We start from the raw sequence: 19,898 nt of genomic DNA, 5'->3' as shown, positions 1-19,898 counted from the left end.
TCCTCCTCCTCCTCCTCCTCCTCCTCCTCCTTCTGTCTTAATTTCTATTGCATCAACATAATTGTGGTGGTCAGGGGTGTTCCTGAAACAATAGCTCAGCACTTAGAGCACATCTGCAACGGGCCAGTTTGGTTCCCAGCACCAACTTCAAGTAGCTCACAACCACTCCAGCTCCAAAGGGGATTGGACACCTCTGGGCTCCTCAGATACCATGTGTGCACATAACATACATACCCCACACACACAGACACACACACACACACACAGTTACAAATAATAAAATAATAATAATAAAAAAAAACTTAAAAATAGTAACTTTCACAGATCATGGGATTACTATGAGGTTTGCCAACAGGGAAGATTTTGAGTTTGTAGTCACAATGATTAACTAAAAATGCCACAGAGTAACTTGTTTGGCTTGGTTTTGTTTTTCTGAGACAGGCTTCTTTCCGGATCTCCAGCCGGCCTCTGCCTCCCTAGTGCTGGATTAAGGTGCGCACCACCCGGCCTGCAGGCTAACCTTTAAAAAGCAGGGTTTGCTTCCTGACAAGCCTGCAGGCTGGCACAGATAAGGCAGGACTCTGCATTAAGGTCAGAAGAGCACTTGCTGTACAGTTAGTGTTCTGGAGGGAGACCTGCCTTCCAGACAATATGGAAGGAAGAGAAGTCCGGGGGTAAGAGTCCCAGGAGAATGACTAGAATGACTAATACTTGAACTAAATCTCTGCATTCTCCCACACTCCTACACAGGACGAGAGAATACCCACCTGGCACGGTGCTCAGCCCAGTCTTAGCCTTTTAACACAAACACCGCCACTCCTTCCAGTCAGTGGAAACATTTCTTACTAAACTGCTTAATAAAAGCTAAGAGTCCTAGCAGAGGACTACGTTCTTCACGCACAGAAACCCTGAACACACAACTCAACACAAACATAAGCATCAGAGGGAAGGTTCTTCTCCATCCCTGCACTGGGGTCTCATCAACTCAGTGCTCAGTTAATCCCCCCGACACTGCCAAGGCGCTGGCTGTGCTGACTGCCGATGATACACATCCCTGCTCAGCTGTCTAGGAATATCAAGAAATCTTTAAATCTGTGCTACTTGGCACATGGTGTCCGGCTGACAGTTCCCAATTCTCCAAGGTGCATCTTCCAGCCATATGGAAACTCTGTGGCACAGCTCTGGCTGATGCCAGTATCTAGCCTGATGGGTATTTCATTCACAAGGGAAGGCCTGTGAAGACCTCAGCTGGAGAATGGGACTAAGTGAGATGCCAATGCTGCCATGCAAGTGACAGGCAGCAGACATGCTGGGGAGATACTGGGGATCCGGCCACCAGGGTGGTAAGTACTGGTCATCAGCATTAGACCCAGATCTTAGAGCAGCTACTGACTTCAGTTCAATGACTGATGAGCTTACACAGTGTCCAGGGAGTCAGCCAAGTGGAAGGCCATGAAGGCAGCATGCCCGTGGGAAGCACAAAGGGAAAATTAATGTAACCTCAAGCGTAGGCCACATGATGTGGCAGGAGGCTAAGGGCAATACATATCTTGCACTTTCAACACAATTCTCCACAAGTGCCCAGACCCACTTACTGATAGGTCTCTCAGATTTGCTCTACCTGCAGCTGATACAAACACCGAGTGCCTGGGAACTAGGCAAGACCATGGGCGCACTAGGAAGGAGTCAGCTCAGACTCCTCCGCTCCTGATGCTCAGGGAACCTGGAAGGGGTCCCCATCTAAGACTCCGGTGACCCCTCACAAGCACCCCTGCAGCCCTCACATCCCACCAGCTCCTGACAGGGCAGGCTCGGCAGCACAAAGCTCTCAGCCTTCCCATCCTTAATGGGAAGAACCGCAATCTCCATCTGCCTGTTCCTGAGGCTTCTCAGGAAGCCCCAGCTCGTTCAGCAGCCACTGTGTGTGGCAGGGATAGATGGCATTGCTACTCTCCAACTGAAACGCCAGAAGACGGACTCACACAAAGGCCCTGGGAGAACAGAGCTAACCTCTGCCTGGACAGCTCTTGACTACCACCTCCCCTTGTGTGGGCAGAGATGATCACCAAGCTGGCGAGGTAGGCTCAGCAGGTAAAGGGGCTTGCCACCAAGCCTGACCACCAAGTTTGTTTCTGGGGATCCACATGGTAGAAAGATCCAACTCCTACTCCCCATACATGCCATATGCCTTGGTGTATACATACACAATCAATCAACAAATGAAAGAAATTAAGAACAAATATGATTACCAATACAAACTCCAGCTGTGCTACCACACCTGTTCCAGGTAGGGCAGAGCCAGTCTTTCCCACAGTCCTTTTCAGACTTTTCCGAAACCACCAGTCATAAAACAAAGGTGTCAGGGGGCTGGAGTGATGGCTGGGTGGTTAAGAGCACTGGCTGTTCTTCCAAAGGTTCTGGGTTCAAGCCCCAGCACCGACATGGCAGCTTTATAACTCAAGTTCCAGGGGATATGACGCCCTCTTCTGAACTGCAAGAGCACCAGGCATGCACATGGTGATGAACACACATGCAGGTTAAATAAACATCCATACACACAAGGGGTCAGCGTGGCTAAGTTTCAGTGGGACTTCCACAGAGTAAAAGGCAGCAATGGATGGCCACCTCTGATGACTGGGGGTGGCAACGAGATATGTGGTGTCCAAGAAGGCATCAGCCAGTTTCCTACGGCAGTCCCTGCTAGTGTCTCTCTGGTAACTAACTGTAGAAGGCATGTGGAGACAGCCATAGGTCGGGGAGTTAGAGCTCTGGGCTTGGGGAAGAGGAATGAGGGTTGGTTTGTTTGTTTTTGCGATTTATTAGCAGAGTGGTGGTGGTGGTGCACGCCTTTAGTCCCAGCACTTGGGAGGCAGAGGCAGGTGGATTTCTCTTAGTTTGAGGCCATCCTTGTCTTCAGATTGAGTTCCAATACAGACAGGGCTACAAAGAAAAATCCTGTTTCAAAGCAAACAAACGGGAAAAACCCAAAGCAAACAAAAAAGTTTTATTTAGCTGGGTGTGGTGGTACACACCTTTAATCCCAGCACTCAGAAGCCTGAGGCAGGAGGATCTCTATGAGTTCAAGGTCAGCCTGGACTACAGAGCGAGATCCAGGATAGCCAGGGCCACACAGAGAAACCCAGTCTCAAAAAACAAAAACAAGAATTTTTAAAATTCTTTTTACTTATTTTCAAAGACTTAATTTTTTTTTATTTTATGTGTATGACTGTTCTGTCTGCATAAATGTGCATGTACTACATGTTTGCCTGGTTTTCCTCAGGTCAAAAGAAGATGCTAGGAATTGCTGGGGCTGAGCCATCTCTCCCAGTAGCTTTTTAAATGCTTCTCTTTGATGTTCTATATAAACAATCTGGGCACCGGCAAAAGCTTTAATTTCTCCAGCTTTCCTTTAAAAACTTCTTTACTCATTCTGTGCATATTACCTGTATTCTGGTCACAGCACGTATGTGGAAGCTAGAGACCCACTTGTGGGATAGTTCTTCCACCACGTGAGCTCCAAAGTCCAAACTCTGGTCGACAGGCTTGGCTGCAAGCTCCTTCCCTTTGAAACGAGGCCGCACTTGAACTCCCTACATAGTCCTAACTATCCTCAAACTGTGTCCCCTGCTTCCCGAGGGAAGGGATTCTAGGCCCTGGACAAGTCACCAGGCTTGTGATAGAAAGACTGAGTGCAGAGAGCTGTGTGCACATTAGACATGTGGTACATCTTAGCTCTGTCACAGACTGGGGAACTGCTAGTGTGGCCCCTTCCACTTTCTGATGAGCGCCTGCCAGCCTCCATTCCCCAAACCCCAAACGGTCAAAGTGCTAAGAGATCTTATGCTCCCTACCTGGCCCCACTATCATTCCCAGAAGGCTCAGGAACTCTGGGAAAAGGGCAAACACCAACCCTACCTGACGTAGACTGGTGTTATCAGCCTACACTCAAAAAGTTCAGTGGCCGTGCTCCAGTCACCAGGGTTCTGAGAACACTGATTTACTGACACAAATTTCTACCAACTTTCAAAAAAGCCAACCCCAGCCAGCCAGGGAGGTACACAGGTAAGCACGGAAGAGGTTGAAGCAGAAATGCTAGGCTAGCCTGAGCTACAGGAGAACCTGACTCAAGAGACAGACAGACAAGCAGGGAGCGGAGCTGGGTGCAGCAGTGATACATACCTGGCATCCTGACCCTTTGTAGGTGCAGGCAGGAGAAAAGTTCAAGGTCATTCTTGACTTGGTCGGGGAGGAGACTGAGTATGCTGGCCTTTGACCCCAGGCACTGGTGCTACACATATTTATTTTTTTGGTTTTTCGAGACAGGGTTTCTCTGTGTAGCCCTGGCTGTCTGTCCTGAAACTCACTCTGTAGACCAGGCTGGCCTTGAACTCAGAAATCCGCCTGCCTCTGCCTCCCAAGTGCTGGGATTAAAGGCGTGCGCCACCACGCCCGGCGCTACTTATATTTCTAAACACTCTCCCGAGGGTATATATTCTTCACACCCACTTTAATAAAATGTCAACCTCCCTTCTAGCCCACCACCCACCAGAGGTGGTGGAAAAGAAAGGTTATCCGGCTATGGGGGAGGTGACCTACTTAGAAATAGTTCTCTGGGGCAACTCCAATCTTTGTTGTTCTCAGTCCAGCTCACTAGCAAACACCACACAAATCAGAAAGAGCAGTACAACCTAGAAGAAACCGCAAAGCCCCGCCAATCAGCCCCGGTGTGCAGAAGCAGCAAGAAGGCATGGGACACTCGCTCTCAAGAAGTTCTTCAGTGAGTCTCCATCTGTGAAGTCACCACAGACGGGCAAAGCTCAGCAGCACAGTGTAAGGCAAACCCATACATTCAGTGAAGACCAGCAAGGCGGGACAAAGCCAACCAATGGCGAGCTTCTAAACATCACTGGTCCTTACAACTGGTGTTTCCTGTAACAAAACATCCTTCCACCTGTGTCTGCCCCAGCAAAACATCATAATAACCTAACTCAGTCACCAAAGAAATTTCCACTTGGAGAAACACTCACAAGTGATGAGGTCTATGTAAAAGGCTGATGCTCTCTCTACAGACAACACCAATCATTAGGAAAAAATGACAATAAGATGGGTATATAGCCCAGTCGGTAGTGCTTACTAACTAGCAAGCACAGACCTGTGGGTTCAATCCCCTGCATCACACACATCAAAACGAGACACCTGTAATCCCAGCACTGGGAAGTGGAAGCAGGGAGATAAGGAGTTCAAGATCATCCTCGGCTACACAAGGAATCTGAGCCCAGGACAGCTCAGTAGTAGGACTCTCTAGCCTAGCATCATGAGGCCCTGGTTTTGAACCTCAACACCAAAAAGAAGAAAAAGCAAATGGTGGCGTGTATGAGGCCTTCAACTGAAGTCCTAGCATGACAACAAATGAAAGTTAAAATGGCAATGGTGGCCTCTAATACCCTCATGCTGTGTGGTCATCCCCCTGCAAAAATACTGTTCTCTTAGGCACACCTGTCTAATGTGCTCTGGGGCTGTGAGGGAGCAGATGGTTAACTGTTCACACAGGAGGTTCCACTAACCACTCTGTGGGTTTTACCTGCCTCCACTCGAGTGGCATTGAAGAAGTCATTGTCACTATACTGGGAACGACCACATTTGCATGATGCGGATCACAGGGGATGGAGCAAGGGTTGGAGTTAGAGTGAATGGTCAGATATTTCTAAGTATTCCATTACAAAATGCTTAAAGGCAGTGAGGCATGATGGCGCACACCTCTTATCCTAGTGCTCAGGAGGCTGGTGGAGCTGAGTTCAAGGTCAGCCTGATCTACAGAGTGAGATCCGGGACTACACAGAGAAACCCTGTCTCGAAAAACCAAACCAAACAAACAAGAAAAATCAATCTTCTTTCATGAGCATTACAGATTTTTTAAAAAAATGTCTGCCACACTGAGGCTCGGGAGACGGCTCAGTGGGTAAAGCACTTGCTGTGGCAACGTGAGGAGCTGAGGTGCGATCCCCGGAACCTATCAAGAGCCTAACATAAAGCCGGGCGTGGTGGCGCTCGCCTTTAATCCCAGCACTCGGGAGGCAGAGGCAGGTGGATTTCTGAGTTCGAGGCCAGCCTGGTCTACAAAGTGAGTTCCAGGACAGCCAGGGCTGTACAGAGAAACCCTGCCTCGAAAAAAACCAAAAACCAAAAACCAAAAAAAAAAAAAAAAAAAAAAAAGAGCCTAACATAGTAGGAGACATCCGAAGTACCATTGCTCCTAAGGCAAGATGGAGGCACAGACAGCACAGCGGTGAACAAGGAAGAGAGCTTGTCTTAGGGTGAGAGGTGAGGACAGACACACCAGGTTGTCCACTGACCTCCAACACAGAGTGGGGCCAGCCCAAATGTCCATCAGGCCATGAATGGGTAAACAAACTGAGATCAGCTACCCAATAGCCTGTTTCTCATTTGGCCATGAAAGGGAAGAGTGCTTTTGGAAATCTGGATCTCCATGCAAAGAGCTTGCAAGTCCTATCTCATTTTAACAAGTAAAAACAGCTTGAACAAACTAACACCAAACAACCTTCCTAGGATCCGGACAGGGAAAAGACGTGGATCAACAGCCACCCCTGAAACTGGGGGGCATGCAGAGGACAGCCAGGCGCAGAGATCTCCAGGGAAGCAGGACAGACTGTGATGAGTCAGGGACCCGCCTCAGAGTTAAACACCCCAGCGGGTCTGTCAGAGCGCATCCACATTTTCGTGGGTTTTACCTTTAAAAGTCCTAGGTCTTCAGTAAGTGTCAGAGAAACATTCCATCATAACCATGACAGCGGAACTGAAAACAGAACTCCTTTGGAATGTTCTGGAGCGCTGTGTATTCCTCTGCACAGGTTTCATCAGAACCCGTGAGATCTGAGGAGAAGGAAACTCCAGCCACGCAGGAAGCAGGGTGGCAGGGGAGTAAGATTCGTCGGAACGTCGGGCTGAAGTCAGAGGAGCAGCACAGGTCTGCCCGTGTAGTGAGTGTTAATCCTAGAACACACGGAGCAAGGATAGCACCTGTTCCTGCAAGCTGTCCTCTGACCTCAAAGCCCTGTGCCCTGCTGAACACGAGCGCTCACACACAAATGAATGTAAAAAGAAGACAAAATGTATTCCTATCTGCTCGACACAGCAATCCAGGCGATGGATGCATGAGTGCTCCATGTGTACCTGCTGCTGATGTGGAATGATAAATATTCTTTAAAAATGTGAAGTGTATGTTGCATTCTAGGGCACCATTGGGAGAAAGAGTTGATACAATAAAAGAGAGAAAATGAAATCATACAAATGCTCAACCAAACAAGAAAACAAAAGCCAGGGTGGTGGTGCCTGCCTTGGCCCAAGAAGAGGTAGGTGAATCTCTGAGCTTGAGGCCAGCCTGGTCTACACAGTGACTCACAGAGAGCCAGGGCTATGAAAAGATACCCTGTCTCAAAATAAACAAGCACACACACAAACAAACAAAAACTAAAAAGAGCCAGGAATGCTCCCAGCACTGGGGAGGCAGAGGCAGGAGGATTTCTGAGTTCGAGGCCAGCCTGGTCTACAGAGTGAGTTCCAGGACAGCCAGGGCTACACAGAGAAACCCTGTCTCTAAAAACCAAAACACACACACACACACACACACACACACACACACACACACACCCTAAAAAGAGCCAGGTATCCTGACAAATGTCTATAACTTCAATACTCTAAAGACAGGCAGGAACATTGTAAATATTAAGCTGTTCTGTGTAGAGCAAGTTCAAGGCCATCATGGACCACACTTCAAGACCCTGTGTGTGTGTGTGGGGGGGGGGAGGGGGTGCAAAACTTTAATCCCAGCACTAGGGAGGCAGAAGCAGGCAAATCTCTGAATTCAAGGCCAACCTAGTTTACAAAACAAGTTCAAGGACATCCAAGGCTACACAGAGAAAACCTGTCTCAAAAACCCAAACCAAACATACAACAAAAGACCCTGTTCCAGAAAACAAAGCCTTAAACCAAACAACAACCACAAAACAACACAACAAACAAAAAAACTCAAAGAGAAAAGTAAGAACAAAACCAACAAACAGGAGTGAGTTACAGGGCAGGCAGGGCAGGCCCAGCTGTGAAAATCGATTTCCAGGCTCCTGGAACCCACATAAAAGCTGGTAACGGGGGCTGGCGAGACGGCTCAGCGGGTCATTGCTCTACCAAAGGCCCTCAGTTCAAATCCCAGCAACCACATGGTGGCTCACAACCACCCATAATGAGATCCAATGCCCTCTTCTGGTGCTGACTGGAGTGAGCGGGGTTGACCAGAGCAAGCAGAGGTACTAAAAATTCAATTCCTATGAAGGCTCACAACCATCTGTACAGTTACAGTGTACTCATATACATAAAATAAAATAAATAAATCTTTAAAAAAAGCTGGACACGGTAGTCTACTCTGTAATCCCAGCACTCCAGAAGCAATACGGGAGGCTCAATTGCTCAGCTCACCCACAAGCTAGCTGCCAGGAAACTGGCAACAGTGGTAACAGAGAGAGATTAACAAAGTAACCCTTTGTAATTTAGGGGAAAGACTTTTTGTTCCTTTTTTTCTTTCTAAACTCAGTTCCAGGTGATAGTTTACCACAGGACAGAAGTCTAGAACTGGAAGAAGCTGGTCATATCACATGCATAACGAGGAACAGAGAGCAATGAATACATGCCCGATATCTTAGCCCCGCTCATACAGTTTGGTATCACTGCCAAGAGAACGGTGCCACTCACAGTGGCAGGCCTTCCTACAGCAATTAACATAACCAGGAAAATCCCCACAGACATTCCCACAGACCAACTTAATTCAGAAGACCCCTCCTTGAGACTCCCTGCCCAGGTGGTTATAGATGATCAAGCTGATAAAGCTAACCATCATGTGACTCAATGACCAGACTTAGGCTGGGGGTGCACATCAGCAATAGAGTGCTTCCTTAATATGTACTAGGAGCACCGAGCAGTGGCAGTGCATGCCTTTAATCCCAGAACTTGGGAGGAAGAGGCAGGTGGATTTCTAAGTTGGATTTCTGAGTTTGAGGCCAGCCTGGTCTACAGAGTGAGTTCCAGGACAGCCAGGGCTACACAGAGAAACCTTGTCTCAAAACAACAACAACAAAAATAAAGTATGAGGAGCTATGATCAGTCCAATGCTGGAAATAAATATTCAAAGTTAATAACACATAGGTCAAAGAAGAAATCATAAAGGAAAATTAAAAATATTTTGAACTAAATGAAATATAATTTATCAATTTGAAGATTAAAGTATAGAAATATGCATCTCTGAAAGCAAAGGTTACAAAAGACAGATCTAAGGCTGGGCATGTTGGCACTCACCCATGACCCAGCACTCGGAAGGGAACATCAAGAGACTCAGGAGTTCAATGTCAACCTTGGTGTATAGTGAGCTAGGGACCAGCCTGAATTATATGAGAACAAAACTTAAAGAAAACCAGGGAGCCATCACTAAAGATCTCATGGCCATTGAAAGGACAGTAACAGCAACGCTGTGCTATAGTGTTAGTTTGGGAGGAGACAATTTGATAATAGAATAAATGAATCAATTCCTTAACCCACAATGTGTTAAAACTAGCATAAGAAACAGAATTAGTAGGACAATCTGAATACACCTGAACACAATAGGAAAATGAATCAGTAATTAGTAGTCTTCCAACACTGAAGCCAATTGGCCCAGATGGTCTCAGAGGTACATTCCATAAACACTACACTTGTATAGGTGTAAACCCATAACCCCGCATTCTGGAGGAAGGGGCAGGAAAGCCAGACCTCAAGGTCAGGGATGGTCTCAGCTGCTTAAGCTACCAAGTGCTAACTGAGACCTGCCTGGAACACGTGAGGTCCTGGGTCATAATATGAAGACATGGCTCTATGTACCCCAGGGCATCCTACGATCCTTCTGCCTCAGCTTACTAGCCTGACCATATCACTTGGAACAAAACATAAAGTCTCCTCTCATCATTTCTAACTCAGTACAACACTGTACTAAAGCTAATCATCCAGTGCCTGCCCCCCTTCTGGCCTACAAGAGCAGAAGACAATCACATGGTATACAGACATAAATGCTGGCAAAACACTGATACACATAAAATAGAATGAATAAAAATCTAAAGGTACCCGCCTTCAAGATCAATGGTGTGAATTCCATTCCCAGTACCCGGTGGGAGGAGAGAAGCAACTCCTTCCAAGTTGTCCTCTCCTCTCTCCGTGCACATCAGGGCACCCACGTATATACACACACACACACACACACACACACACACACACACACACACACACGAACAAATGGAAAAGAAAGACTTAGGTTTAAATGTAAAAAGACCCATCTATATAAAGAACACTATAAAAAGTTACTAAGGGCTGGTGTGGTGGTTTGAATAAGAATGGCTCCCATATATTAATCCTTATATTAGTCACCCGAGAGTGGCAGTATTCAAAGATTAGGGATCTTTAGAGGAAGTGTGTCACTGGAGGGTGGGTTGCTGAGAATTTAAAAGCCCGTGCCAGCCCCCTCACCACCACCACCACCACCACCACCATGTACAGATCAGGACATGGTTCTCAGCAACTGCTCCAGTGCCAGGCTGTATGGAACCATTCTCCTCACCATTATGATGGCAATGGAAACTGTAAGCAAGTTCCAACTCAATGTATCCTTTTACAGGAGTTGCCTTGGTCATGGTGACTCTTCACAGCAAGAGAACAGTAGCTAAGACAGCCGGGCATGTAGCTGATTGGTACCCTGCTTGCCCAGCATGCACAAAGCCCTGGGTTCCATCCCCAGCACGAACACATCAGTCATGCTGGCATGCACCTGTGGACCCCACACTCCAAAGGCAGAAGCTTCATCTTCTGCTTCCTGGTGCTCAGGACTAACCAGGGCGGCACATGACCCTGTCTCGGGGAAGAAATGGAGAGAGTTGCAGCCCTAATGCTCCGAGGACCGAAAACTCCAGGCTGCGTGCACATGCAGGTTAGAATGCACATCTGGTTCTTCCCAAAGGGCAAGATGGCAAAGGGGGGGGGGCGAAGGCAGATTTGGAGCTAGGTATGGGAGTCTGGAAAAATGTTTCTTTTAGAACTAAAGGTATTTGCAGGACCATAGAAGGCTCCATCATCCTAGGCTAGTCAAACCTCATTTCCCAGTCCCTGCTACTTTCTGTCGTCACTTGAACTGCAGGCTCCGAGAGGCAGACGTACCTTTGTCACACCGCAGGCACCTTCCATGCCTCTGCTGCTGGGACTCTTTGCTGAGGTCTTTGACTGCCTAAAGTTGTCATTTCCAGTTTTATCCCAGTTTACTACCCCCCAAAGATTTATTTTATGTATATGAGCACACTGTCACTGTCTTCAGACACACCAGAAGAAGGCATCAGATCCCATTACAGATGGTTGTAAGCCACCATGTGGTTGCAGGGAATTGAATTCAGGACCTCTGGAAGAACAGTCAGCGCTCTTAACTGCTGAACCATCTCTCCAGCCTCAGTTTGGGTTTTCTTAGTGACTCAGTTTCTTCAGTGTTTTTGCAGACTTCAATAGGTTGCCCGGTAGAGGGTGCTTCTACAAGTCGGTGGGTGGCAGAGGTGAACAGAGACGAGCTAGGAGAAAAGGCTGGAGGACTCTGGGAAAGAACTAAGGGTATCCTGCTTACACCTAAGAGGTGTGGGTGGTTTCACGGGGAATCAGAAGAATAGTGGAAAGAGAAGATCCTGTATCAAGGTTGCAGTGGACAAAGACCCATCTGGAGAGACAGGAATGAAAGGACTAGGGGGACGCTGGGTCTGAATCAGGAGTTGGAGGTTCTCAGGAGGTTACAAAATGGCACCACTGGGTGTGGTAGAGGCAAGAGATGCTCTGCAAGTCTGAAGCCAACCTGGTCTCCATAAGGAGTATCCAGGCCAGCTAAAGTGGCAAAATTCCACTGAGACGAAGAAAGAAGGAAATGCAGCAAGGTGAGCCAAGTGCACAGCCCTGTAATGCCAGCCACTGAGGAGTCTGAGGCAGGAGAGTGGCAAGTTCCAGGTCTGCGGGGCTATATATAAAGCAAGCTAAAGTTTAGGCAACTTGGTGAGACTCTGTCCCATCTAAAATAAGTACACAAAGGCCCGGGCGTGGCCGGGAGACCCGGGGCGTGGCTGGGTGGCCGAGGATGCCCGGCACCGAGGCTGATCGCTAGGACTAAGTAAGGACAGACAGGCACAGCACACTGACAACACTCCTTGAACCCAGCGCTCCTAAGACAGAGGGCAAGTGGATCTCCGTAAGTGTGAAGACAACCAGGGCTAAAGACCCCATTTCAAAAGAGAGAGAGAGAGAAACTGTGGAAGAAGAGAGACTCACTTGAGAGTGTCTTAGGAGCAATCCCTTTGTACCTATAAATGAAGGGCTTAACCTAGGAAAAGACCTGCGGCCCGGCTTTGCCAGGATCAGCCTTGTACATACAGCCAGGTTGGCATCTGCTAACACTTTTTGCCATTAACAAACTCTTGCCCCCCTAAAGGTAGTGCAAAACAAAGAACTCAGAATGGTTATATTGTGAAGACTGCTCTCTCCGTTACAGACACGGGGTAAGTATTTCAGCTGAATCCCTTCTAAAGAAGGGAGGCCAGATAGAATGCAGCTTAAGTGGAACCCTTCGCTCAAACCCAAGAATCAACGCCTGGCCAGATGCCGTGAGTAGGAGCAGAGGGAGTAAGGCCCTCACCTCGGGGATCAGCCTCCTCCTCTTCACACTGGGGACAGAGTCCGGCTGGCCGTCGCTGTCCAGCTGCTTCCGCTTGCTGGAGTCGTGGAGGGCAGTGAGGACGCTGTCCAGAGGGTGTTTCTCAGGGGCCCTGGCGTTCCGGGGGCAGTCCAGCGTTGCGTCGCTGCCCTCTGCCTTCACAGTGTTATTTTTTAGAACTACGGCAGAGAAGAGATGGGGCTCAGTAGGGAAGAGCAGGGCTGCTGGGAGGGCGGTGGGGTTCTAAGAGGCAGGTGTGTGGGCTACCCTCCAGCACCGTCGGTAAGGACGCTGCTGACCGGCACTTCCCAGCAACAAGATCTCCCTGCTGCCTGCCAATGCCGTACAGTCCAATCACACGTCAATTTAAAATGTGGGTTTAAAAGTTCTTCAGGGGGAGATAAATGGGTAATAAATGTGTGTGATGATCTAATCAACCAACCCAGAGCCAAGGACTCTAAACGCCCCCACCCCTAAATATTACCTTTCCATACTTTTAAAAGGCACCAGTTAACGGCGTGTAGATAAAGGGCTGCCAGCGATAGGCAGGAAGGGTTTTCAATTAGGTACTTTTAAAATTTGGGAATATATTAATGTATAACCTATTCAAAAATATTAATTAAAAACGCTTTGTTTTTACCTTCTTCTACATCTTCACTGAATTCAGTTGAGTTCATCTTCTATTCCACTAAATGAAAAGATAAAGACAAGGCCTTCATTTATTGCTTGATTTATTCCTTAACATTCCTTACACACAGAAACTCCCTCACCCCAGCCCAGCTTTGGGAACAATGATTAAGTAACCCTGATTTAAGTAAGTGTGTCCCCCACCCCCCACCAACCCACTGCCTTTTTTTGAGAGAAAGAGATCTGGGGTCTTACTATGTAGCAGATGGCCTGGAACTCCCTATGAAGAGCAGGCTGGCCTTGAACTCAGAGTCCTGCTGATTCCTCTGCCTCCAGTCCTGAGATTAAAAGTGGCACCACCATGTGTGGCCAAACCTCTGTGCCGGACCCACAGAAGCATGCCTTTCACCTGCCTAGAGCCCGATCGCTACAAGACTGTCCGAGCAGGATGCTGATTGAGAGAAAGCCACTTACTAGTAATGTTCCTGAGCAAACCAAACCGACCTTCTAAGTAAGACGCCAATGTGGATGGCTTCTTTCTCAACCCTGCCCAGGAAATAAAGCTGAGGAAGAGGAGGGCTGTGGTCCCAGCGGCCCACGCCTTTAATCCCATCATCCTCAGGAGGCAGAGGCAGGCAGATCTCTGTGAGTTCCAGGTCTATAAACTAGTTCCAGGACAGCTAGAGCTACACAAAGAAACCCTGTCTCAAAACAAAACAATCGCAACAAGAAAGCTGAAGGAGGGAGGCTGTGGTCTCTCTCAATAAACAGAGCAGAGGAACCAGCAGCACTCCGGTAGTCAATAGTGATGTGGCCACACGGACGGAGCACAGAGAGTCGATGCATATTCAGACAGCCCAATAAAAACAATGCGAAGCATCACAACTGTATTTATCACATGCCAACATAGTTACTTAGACTTACTAAGCTAAGGAAAATTATTTATTAACTTCACTTATTATTTACATTAGTTATGTTTACTTATATGTGTGGGTGTTCTGCTTGCCAAGTATCTGTGCGCCACATGCATGTCTGGTATTCACAGAGACCAGAGCAGGGCATGAGATCCCTGAGCCAAGAGTCAGAGATAGTTGTGAGCCATCACGTGGGTAAGAGTGGCCAGAGCTCCTAACCATGAGGCCATCTCTCCCACTTTTACCTGTTTTTATAAGGTGATTAGAGAAATTAAAACTGCACGTGAGGTCCCACTCTATTTACACTGCATACTTGTCTAGAGCTTCCTTCAGGAGCAACACAGAAGGAAATCCAAACAGACCAGGCATGGGCTGAGGCAGGAGGAGGGGTCAGTACTCTGTATAGACAGAGCCATCCTCGTCCCAATGCACTGGTCACGACGGAGCTCATAGCATCACCGCGACTACCGGGGAGTCTCTGGTATCATCCAAATTCTACAAAAACATACAAGTGACGTTTGAACAAAAAAGAAAAAAAAAAAAAAAGAAAAAAGAAAAAAAAAACAAGTGACGTTTGAAAAAAAAAATGTATGTGCCACATCCTTTAATGTTGGCACTGGGGATGTGTAGTTCCTACAACTGATACAGGTAACTATGGACACATTTTTCATTTTGGTTAAGGATCTGGGAAGTGGGAACAGGGGGTATCTTGAGACATTTATACCAAAGATGCCACTATAGCGTCCAACAAAGTAACTACATGGGGTAGCCACGGCCTGGCATGTGCTCAACACACTGTCCTGAGAGAGGTAAACGGGAGGAGAGGACAGGAAAGACGGTGTCTATCGGGTCTAGTCACAAATAATACCTTCAAAATTGGTTAATAGGCTGTGCACAGTTGTGCGAGCCTAAAAATCCCAGCTCTCTGGAGAGGCAGGTGAATCTCTGAATGTGTGGCCAGGCCAGCCTAATCTATACATCAAGTTCCAGGGTAGCTAGGGGTACAAAGAGCCCCTGCTATAAAACAAAACACCAGGCAAACAGCTAGCTACTGACAGCAACGCTTGCACTGGAACCATATTCTAAGGAGTCAGAGTATCAGCTGGAATCAGGCCCCGGTCTTTCATCTGTGCATCACTACTGGAGAGGACTAAAGTCAGATTTATTTGAAATTAAAAATAATTCCCAAGTTGGGTGTAGTGGCGCACGCCTTTAATCCCAGCACTCGGGAGGCAGAGGCAGGAGGATTTCTGAGTTCAAGGCCAGCCTGGTCTACAGAGTGAATTCCTGGACAGCCAGAGCTATACAGAGAAACCCTGTCTCGGAAAAACAAAAACAAAACAACAACAGAAAAACAAAACAAAACAAAACAAAAAAACGATACCAGCCCAGTGGTGGTGGCGCACGCCTTTAATTCCAGAACTTGGGAGGCAGAGGCAGGCAGATTTCTGGGTTTGAGGCCAGCCTGGTCTACAAAGTGAGTTCCAGGACAGCCAGGGCTATACAGAGAAACCCTGTCTCAAAAAGAAAAAAGAAAGAAAGAAAAAAAAAAACAAAAAAAACCCGATACCAACAGAAAACAAAAGTCAACTTCTGAGGCCCATATGCTAAACCTTGCTCTGAGCTGGGAGTCCCTCAGCACAGAGCAGCCAGGAAGGTTGGCAGTGCCAGGCAGAAGCAGCTAGGGTGTAATTCCCAGGTAGGAGATGGATCAGAAAGCATCATGGGAGTGACCAAGCCTGTAGACTTGCCCGTAGAAACTGTCAGTCACGCAGTCACATGACCCATTACCGCCAATAGAGGGCAAAGATGAACTAAAGCGCTAGAGAGAACCGAGTGACACTCTCAGAAGTAGATTCCTTCTACAAACTACACCCTGGTTTGCTCTGACACAGGATCTGCTGTGCAGCCCAAGCCGGCCTTGAACTTTAGGGGGCCTAGGCTGGCCCTGTGTCGATCCCTGAGTGCTGAGATTAGAAGCCTGCACTGCCATGTCCAGTCACATATTATATTCTTGGGAGAAAAAACAGGACTGGAAGGAGACAGCAGAGAGTTGGGAGGTAGGAAGTGATGGTGTAAATGCCCTGCAAAGACTCTGGCTAAATAAAAATCATAAAGGTCACACACACGCAAGAAGACAGCGAAGATGAGACGGACTCATTCACCATTATACCTGCCTACCTATCATGTGCTAGTCACACAGGGAGCACCGTGGAGCCAAGAGGCAGGCAGACGCCAGGCAAGGGAGCTGTAGTCCCGTGGAATCTGTTGGAATGAGGCTCAGTGAGCCAGAGTTCTAAACCGTGTGAAACCACACCAGAAAATTTAGCCCCCATAGTTGTGAGGCCCAGAAGCTGACTGTAGAGGACCAGCATGCGACCACCTCTGGGCAGGAGGACCCGGAAGGACCCGAGGTAAGCGGGATGCCGGGATGCCTGGCCATTCAAGACCAGCAGAGTGCTCTACAAAGCACTCTCCATTTCCACGTGGACCAGCAGCAGAGGCTAGGCTAGTGCAGAAGTAGCTCAGTGAAAAGCTGAGTAACCTCCCACTTGCATGGCCTGGAAACCCAAAGCTATTTGTGCTTCATGAGGAGGGGGGCGAGATGAGGTGCTGGCTGTTCTACATACCTGACTCGCCTTGTCCCGGGGCAACCTTAATCCCAAATCTACCAATACAGAATCAATCCTGAGGCAGGGAGCTTGCTCAGTGTCCCACAGCAAATGAGAGGCAGAACCAGGCTTGAAGTAAGTGTGCACCTCCTACCCAGGCGGGCAGGAAACAGAGATCCTCTAGGAAGTGCTTTTGAGGAACACAAACCCAGTTCCAGACTCAGGCCTCAGTCTAGTAGCAATTAAGGATCCCAAATCTCCTTTTGCTGTTAAGAAAGCTACCTGGAAAGCTAGGCAGATAGAGGCGTGGAAAATGACACCTCCCTTCCCCCACAGCGCAGGAAGCTGCCCAAAGGAGGTCGGGCGGCTCACTCCCTACATCCCCAGGCTAGCAGAATGGAGATGCATATCTCACTGCTACCTCCACTTCCCGGTCATCTGCTTAGTGCAAGGTCACATGCCCTTTGTGGGTGGACACAGAAGACGCAGATGCCTAGCGTGCCACACACATTCCTGTCCATTGCAAAACTGCAGGCTGTGGAGGAGACAGCAGCTCCCACCACACTCCCACTGAGTCTCACACCAGCACACTCCTTTTCAAACCCTTGCTCCTCAGCAGACCTTACATTTTAGAACACACACACACACACACACACACACACACACACACACACACGCCCAGCCGTCTCCCAATGGGGCAGAAATGTCTGAACATGCAAAGGGGAAAACTGTGTCAAGCTGAACACGGTGGTACACACCTAGAATGTCAGGATCTTGAGTTCAAGGGCAGCCTGTGATGTGAGTCATGGTATTCTGGGGCAGCCTCCTGACTAAAAACCTGTCTGGAGGAGCAGCAGAGGGTTGGGGGTGTCAGTCAGTACAGTGCTTGTAGCAGCGATGAGCCCTGGATTGGAAGTCCAGCACCACTGAACCAGACGTGGTTGGGTTAGCTTACACAATGACTATCCAAGGCTACACAGACGATATATAGCTACATTGTGAAAATGTCTTTATACTACCTGATAGTGGCTTCATCATTATGGTTGTTTAAAGATAATTTTAAAAAAATATTTTTGTCCCATCACTTCTGACTTATGAGGCTGGAGATGTGGCTTGAACTCTCAAAATCCTGCTTCTGGGGTGCTGCCTAGCTTTATGTCAATTTGACACATGCTGGAATCGTCTGAAAGGAGGGAATTCCAATGAAAATGTCTCCATAAGACCCAGCAGAAGGGCATGTGGGATGGTCCCATCACTGGGCTGGTGGTCCTGAGTTTTATGAGAGCAGGCTGAGCAAGCCATGGGGAGGCAAGCTAGTATGCAGCACTCCTCCATGGCTTCTGCATCAGCTCCTGCCTCCAGGTTCCTGCCCCGACTTCTTGATGAGTAACAGTGATGTGGAAGTGTAAGCCAAATAAACCCCTTCCACTCCAGCTCGCCTTTGGCCGTGGTGTTTCAACAGTAGTAACCTTAGCTAGGATAATCAGATTCCCAAACGCTGGGTTTGGGTCAACATATGCAACCACACCTTCTTTTTATGAAACAGGATTTTAGTCAGTTGCCTAGATTTGCTATGAGCCAAGACTGGCCTTGACTTTGGGATAATCCTTCTGCCTTGGGCTTTCTGTGACCATGACTGTGACCTCTTTACCACTCTGGTGAGATGTTTTGTTTATTTGAGACTGTGTTTAACTCCTGCCTCTACCTTCCAAATGCTGAGACTAAAATTATAGGTAGAGGCCACCATGCCCAGCTGCAAATATTTTTGTAACATTTTTTTTTTGGGGGGGGGGGGGAATCTGTGCCACAGGGCTCATGTGGAGGCCAGAGGTTAACTTGTAAGAATTGGTTCTCTCCTTCTACTCGTGGGTCCCAGAAATACAACTCAGATGGCTGGGCTTGATAAGCAAAAGACTTTTACAGAGTCAGAAGCAAACGCTCAGCACAGATCCACGCAGCTGTCTTCTCTTTCAGGAGAGAGAGAACCAAAGTTACTACTAGAAGGGGGAATCAACTCGGGAGATTACTTTGTCAAAGTTCACTAAGATGTAATAAGCTTTCTTATCACACTCCTATTCTAAAGACTTTGAACTAGACCTTCCTGTTACCCACATGTCCTCAAACACTTGAAACTTCTGAGCCCTTAACAGGTCAACAGAGCAAAGGTCAGGAGGAGAGAGCCAGCAGGAAGAAGGTGGGTCAGACAGACAGACGTGCACACAGACACACACTCATCTCTCATCTCTCATGCCTGCTCTCATCTCATAGCTTGTCCTCTGCTGAGGAAAATGCAGGTGTGGAGAGCCCCCCCCCCCGGCCTATAAATAGTAGACAAACCATACAAAACGCTGAGCAGAACATGTAAGAGAGCCACCAAATGTGCCGTGGATGAGTGAACTTTGATTACTGCTGCTCTTTCCATGAAACACAGCTATAAAGTCAAGGTCTGCACATTTCCTAAGCAGAAGGCTTCCAGTCCTCAACTGGCAGGCAGAGATGGGCATTAAATTATGTAAAGAACTCAAAACCAATTTCTTCATTATAAGGCTACACAATTAACAGTAATGTACTTCAAAGTTCACTGGGGATATCCCAATTGTGTGATTGTAAAAGGCCAGAAAGCAGCTGGAAGGAGAGATGGCAGAATGCTAATTACTTCCATGTAGTAGGACTGTGGATGTCTTCAGAATTTCCTTGACTTTCTAAATATTCTATAATAAGTATGTAACTCTTTGATACAGAAAATAAGTGTATGGGGGGTTCTATTTTTTTAAGTGAATATTTTTTTTTTAAAAATTGTTTATTTTTATTTTATCTGTCTTCAGACACAACCAGAAGAAGAAATCATATCACATTACAGATGGTTGTAAGCCATTGTGTGGTTGCTGGAATTTGAACTCAGGAACTCTGGAAGAAGAGCCAGTGCTCTTAACTGCTGAGCCATCTCACTAGTCTCATTAGTCCTATTTGGGGGGGGGG

General features: G+C 47.7%; 1 protein-coding gene across 1 annotated transcript in view; it reads right to left on the bottom strand.

The window, feature by feature from the left end:
• The window catches only part of Bend3 (BEN domain containing 3), a 38,533-nt gene that overhangs the window by 10,644 nt on the left and 7,991 nt on the right, over positions 1–19,898 (bottom strand). Inside the window, exons 2-3 of the mRNA XM_021205512.2 lie at positions 13,407–13,454; positions 12,749–12,945 (exon numbers count right to left, since the gene is read on the bottom strand). Coding sequence (XP_021061171.1) covers positions 12,749–12,945; positions 13,407–13,443 — 234 coding nt within the window. The 5' untranslated portion in view covers positions 13,444–13,454. The remainder of the gene's footprint in view (positions 1–12,748; positions 12,946–13,406; positions 13,455–19,898) is intronic.

The sequence above is a fragment of the Mus pahari genome, chromosome 9, assembly GCF_900095145.1.
Source record: "Mus pahari chromosome 9, PAHARI_EIJ_v1.1, whole genome shotgun sequence".
Classification (NCBI taxonomy): domain Eukaryota; kingdom Metazoa; phylum Chordata; class Mammalia; order Rodentia; family Muridae; genus Mus; species Mus pahari.
The sequence above is the reverse complement of the archived record's forward strand: the minus strand, read 5'-3'. Positions and strand labels throughout refer to the sequence as shown.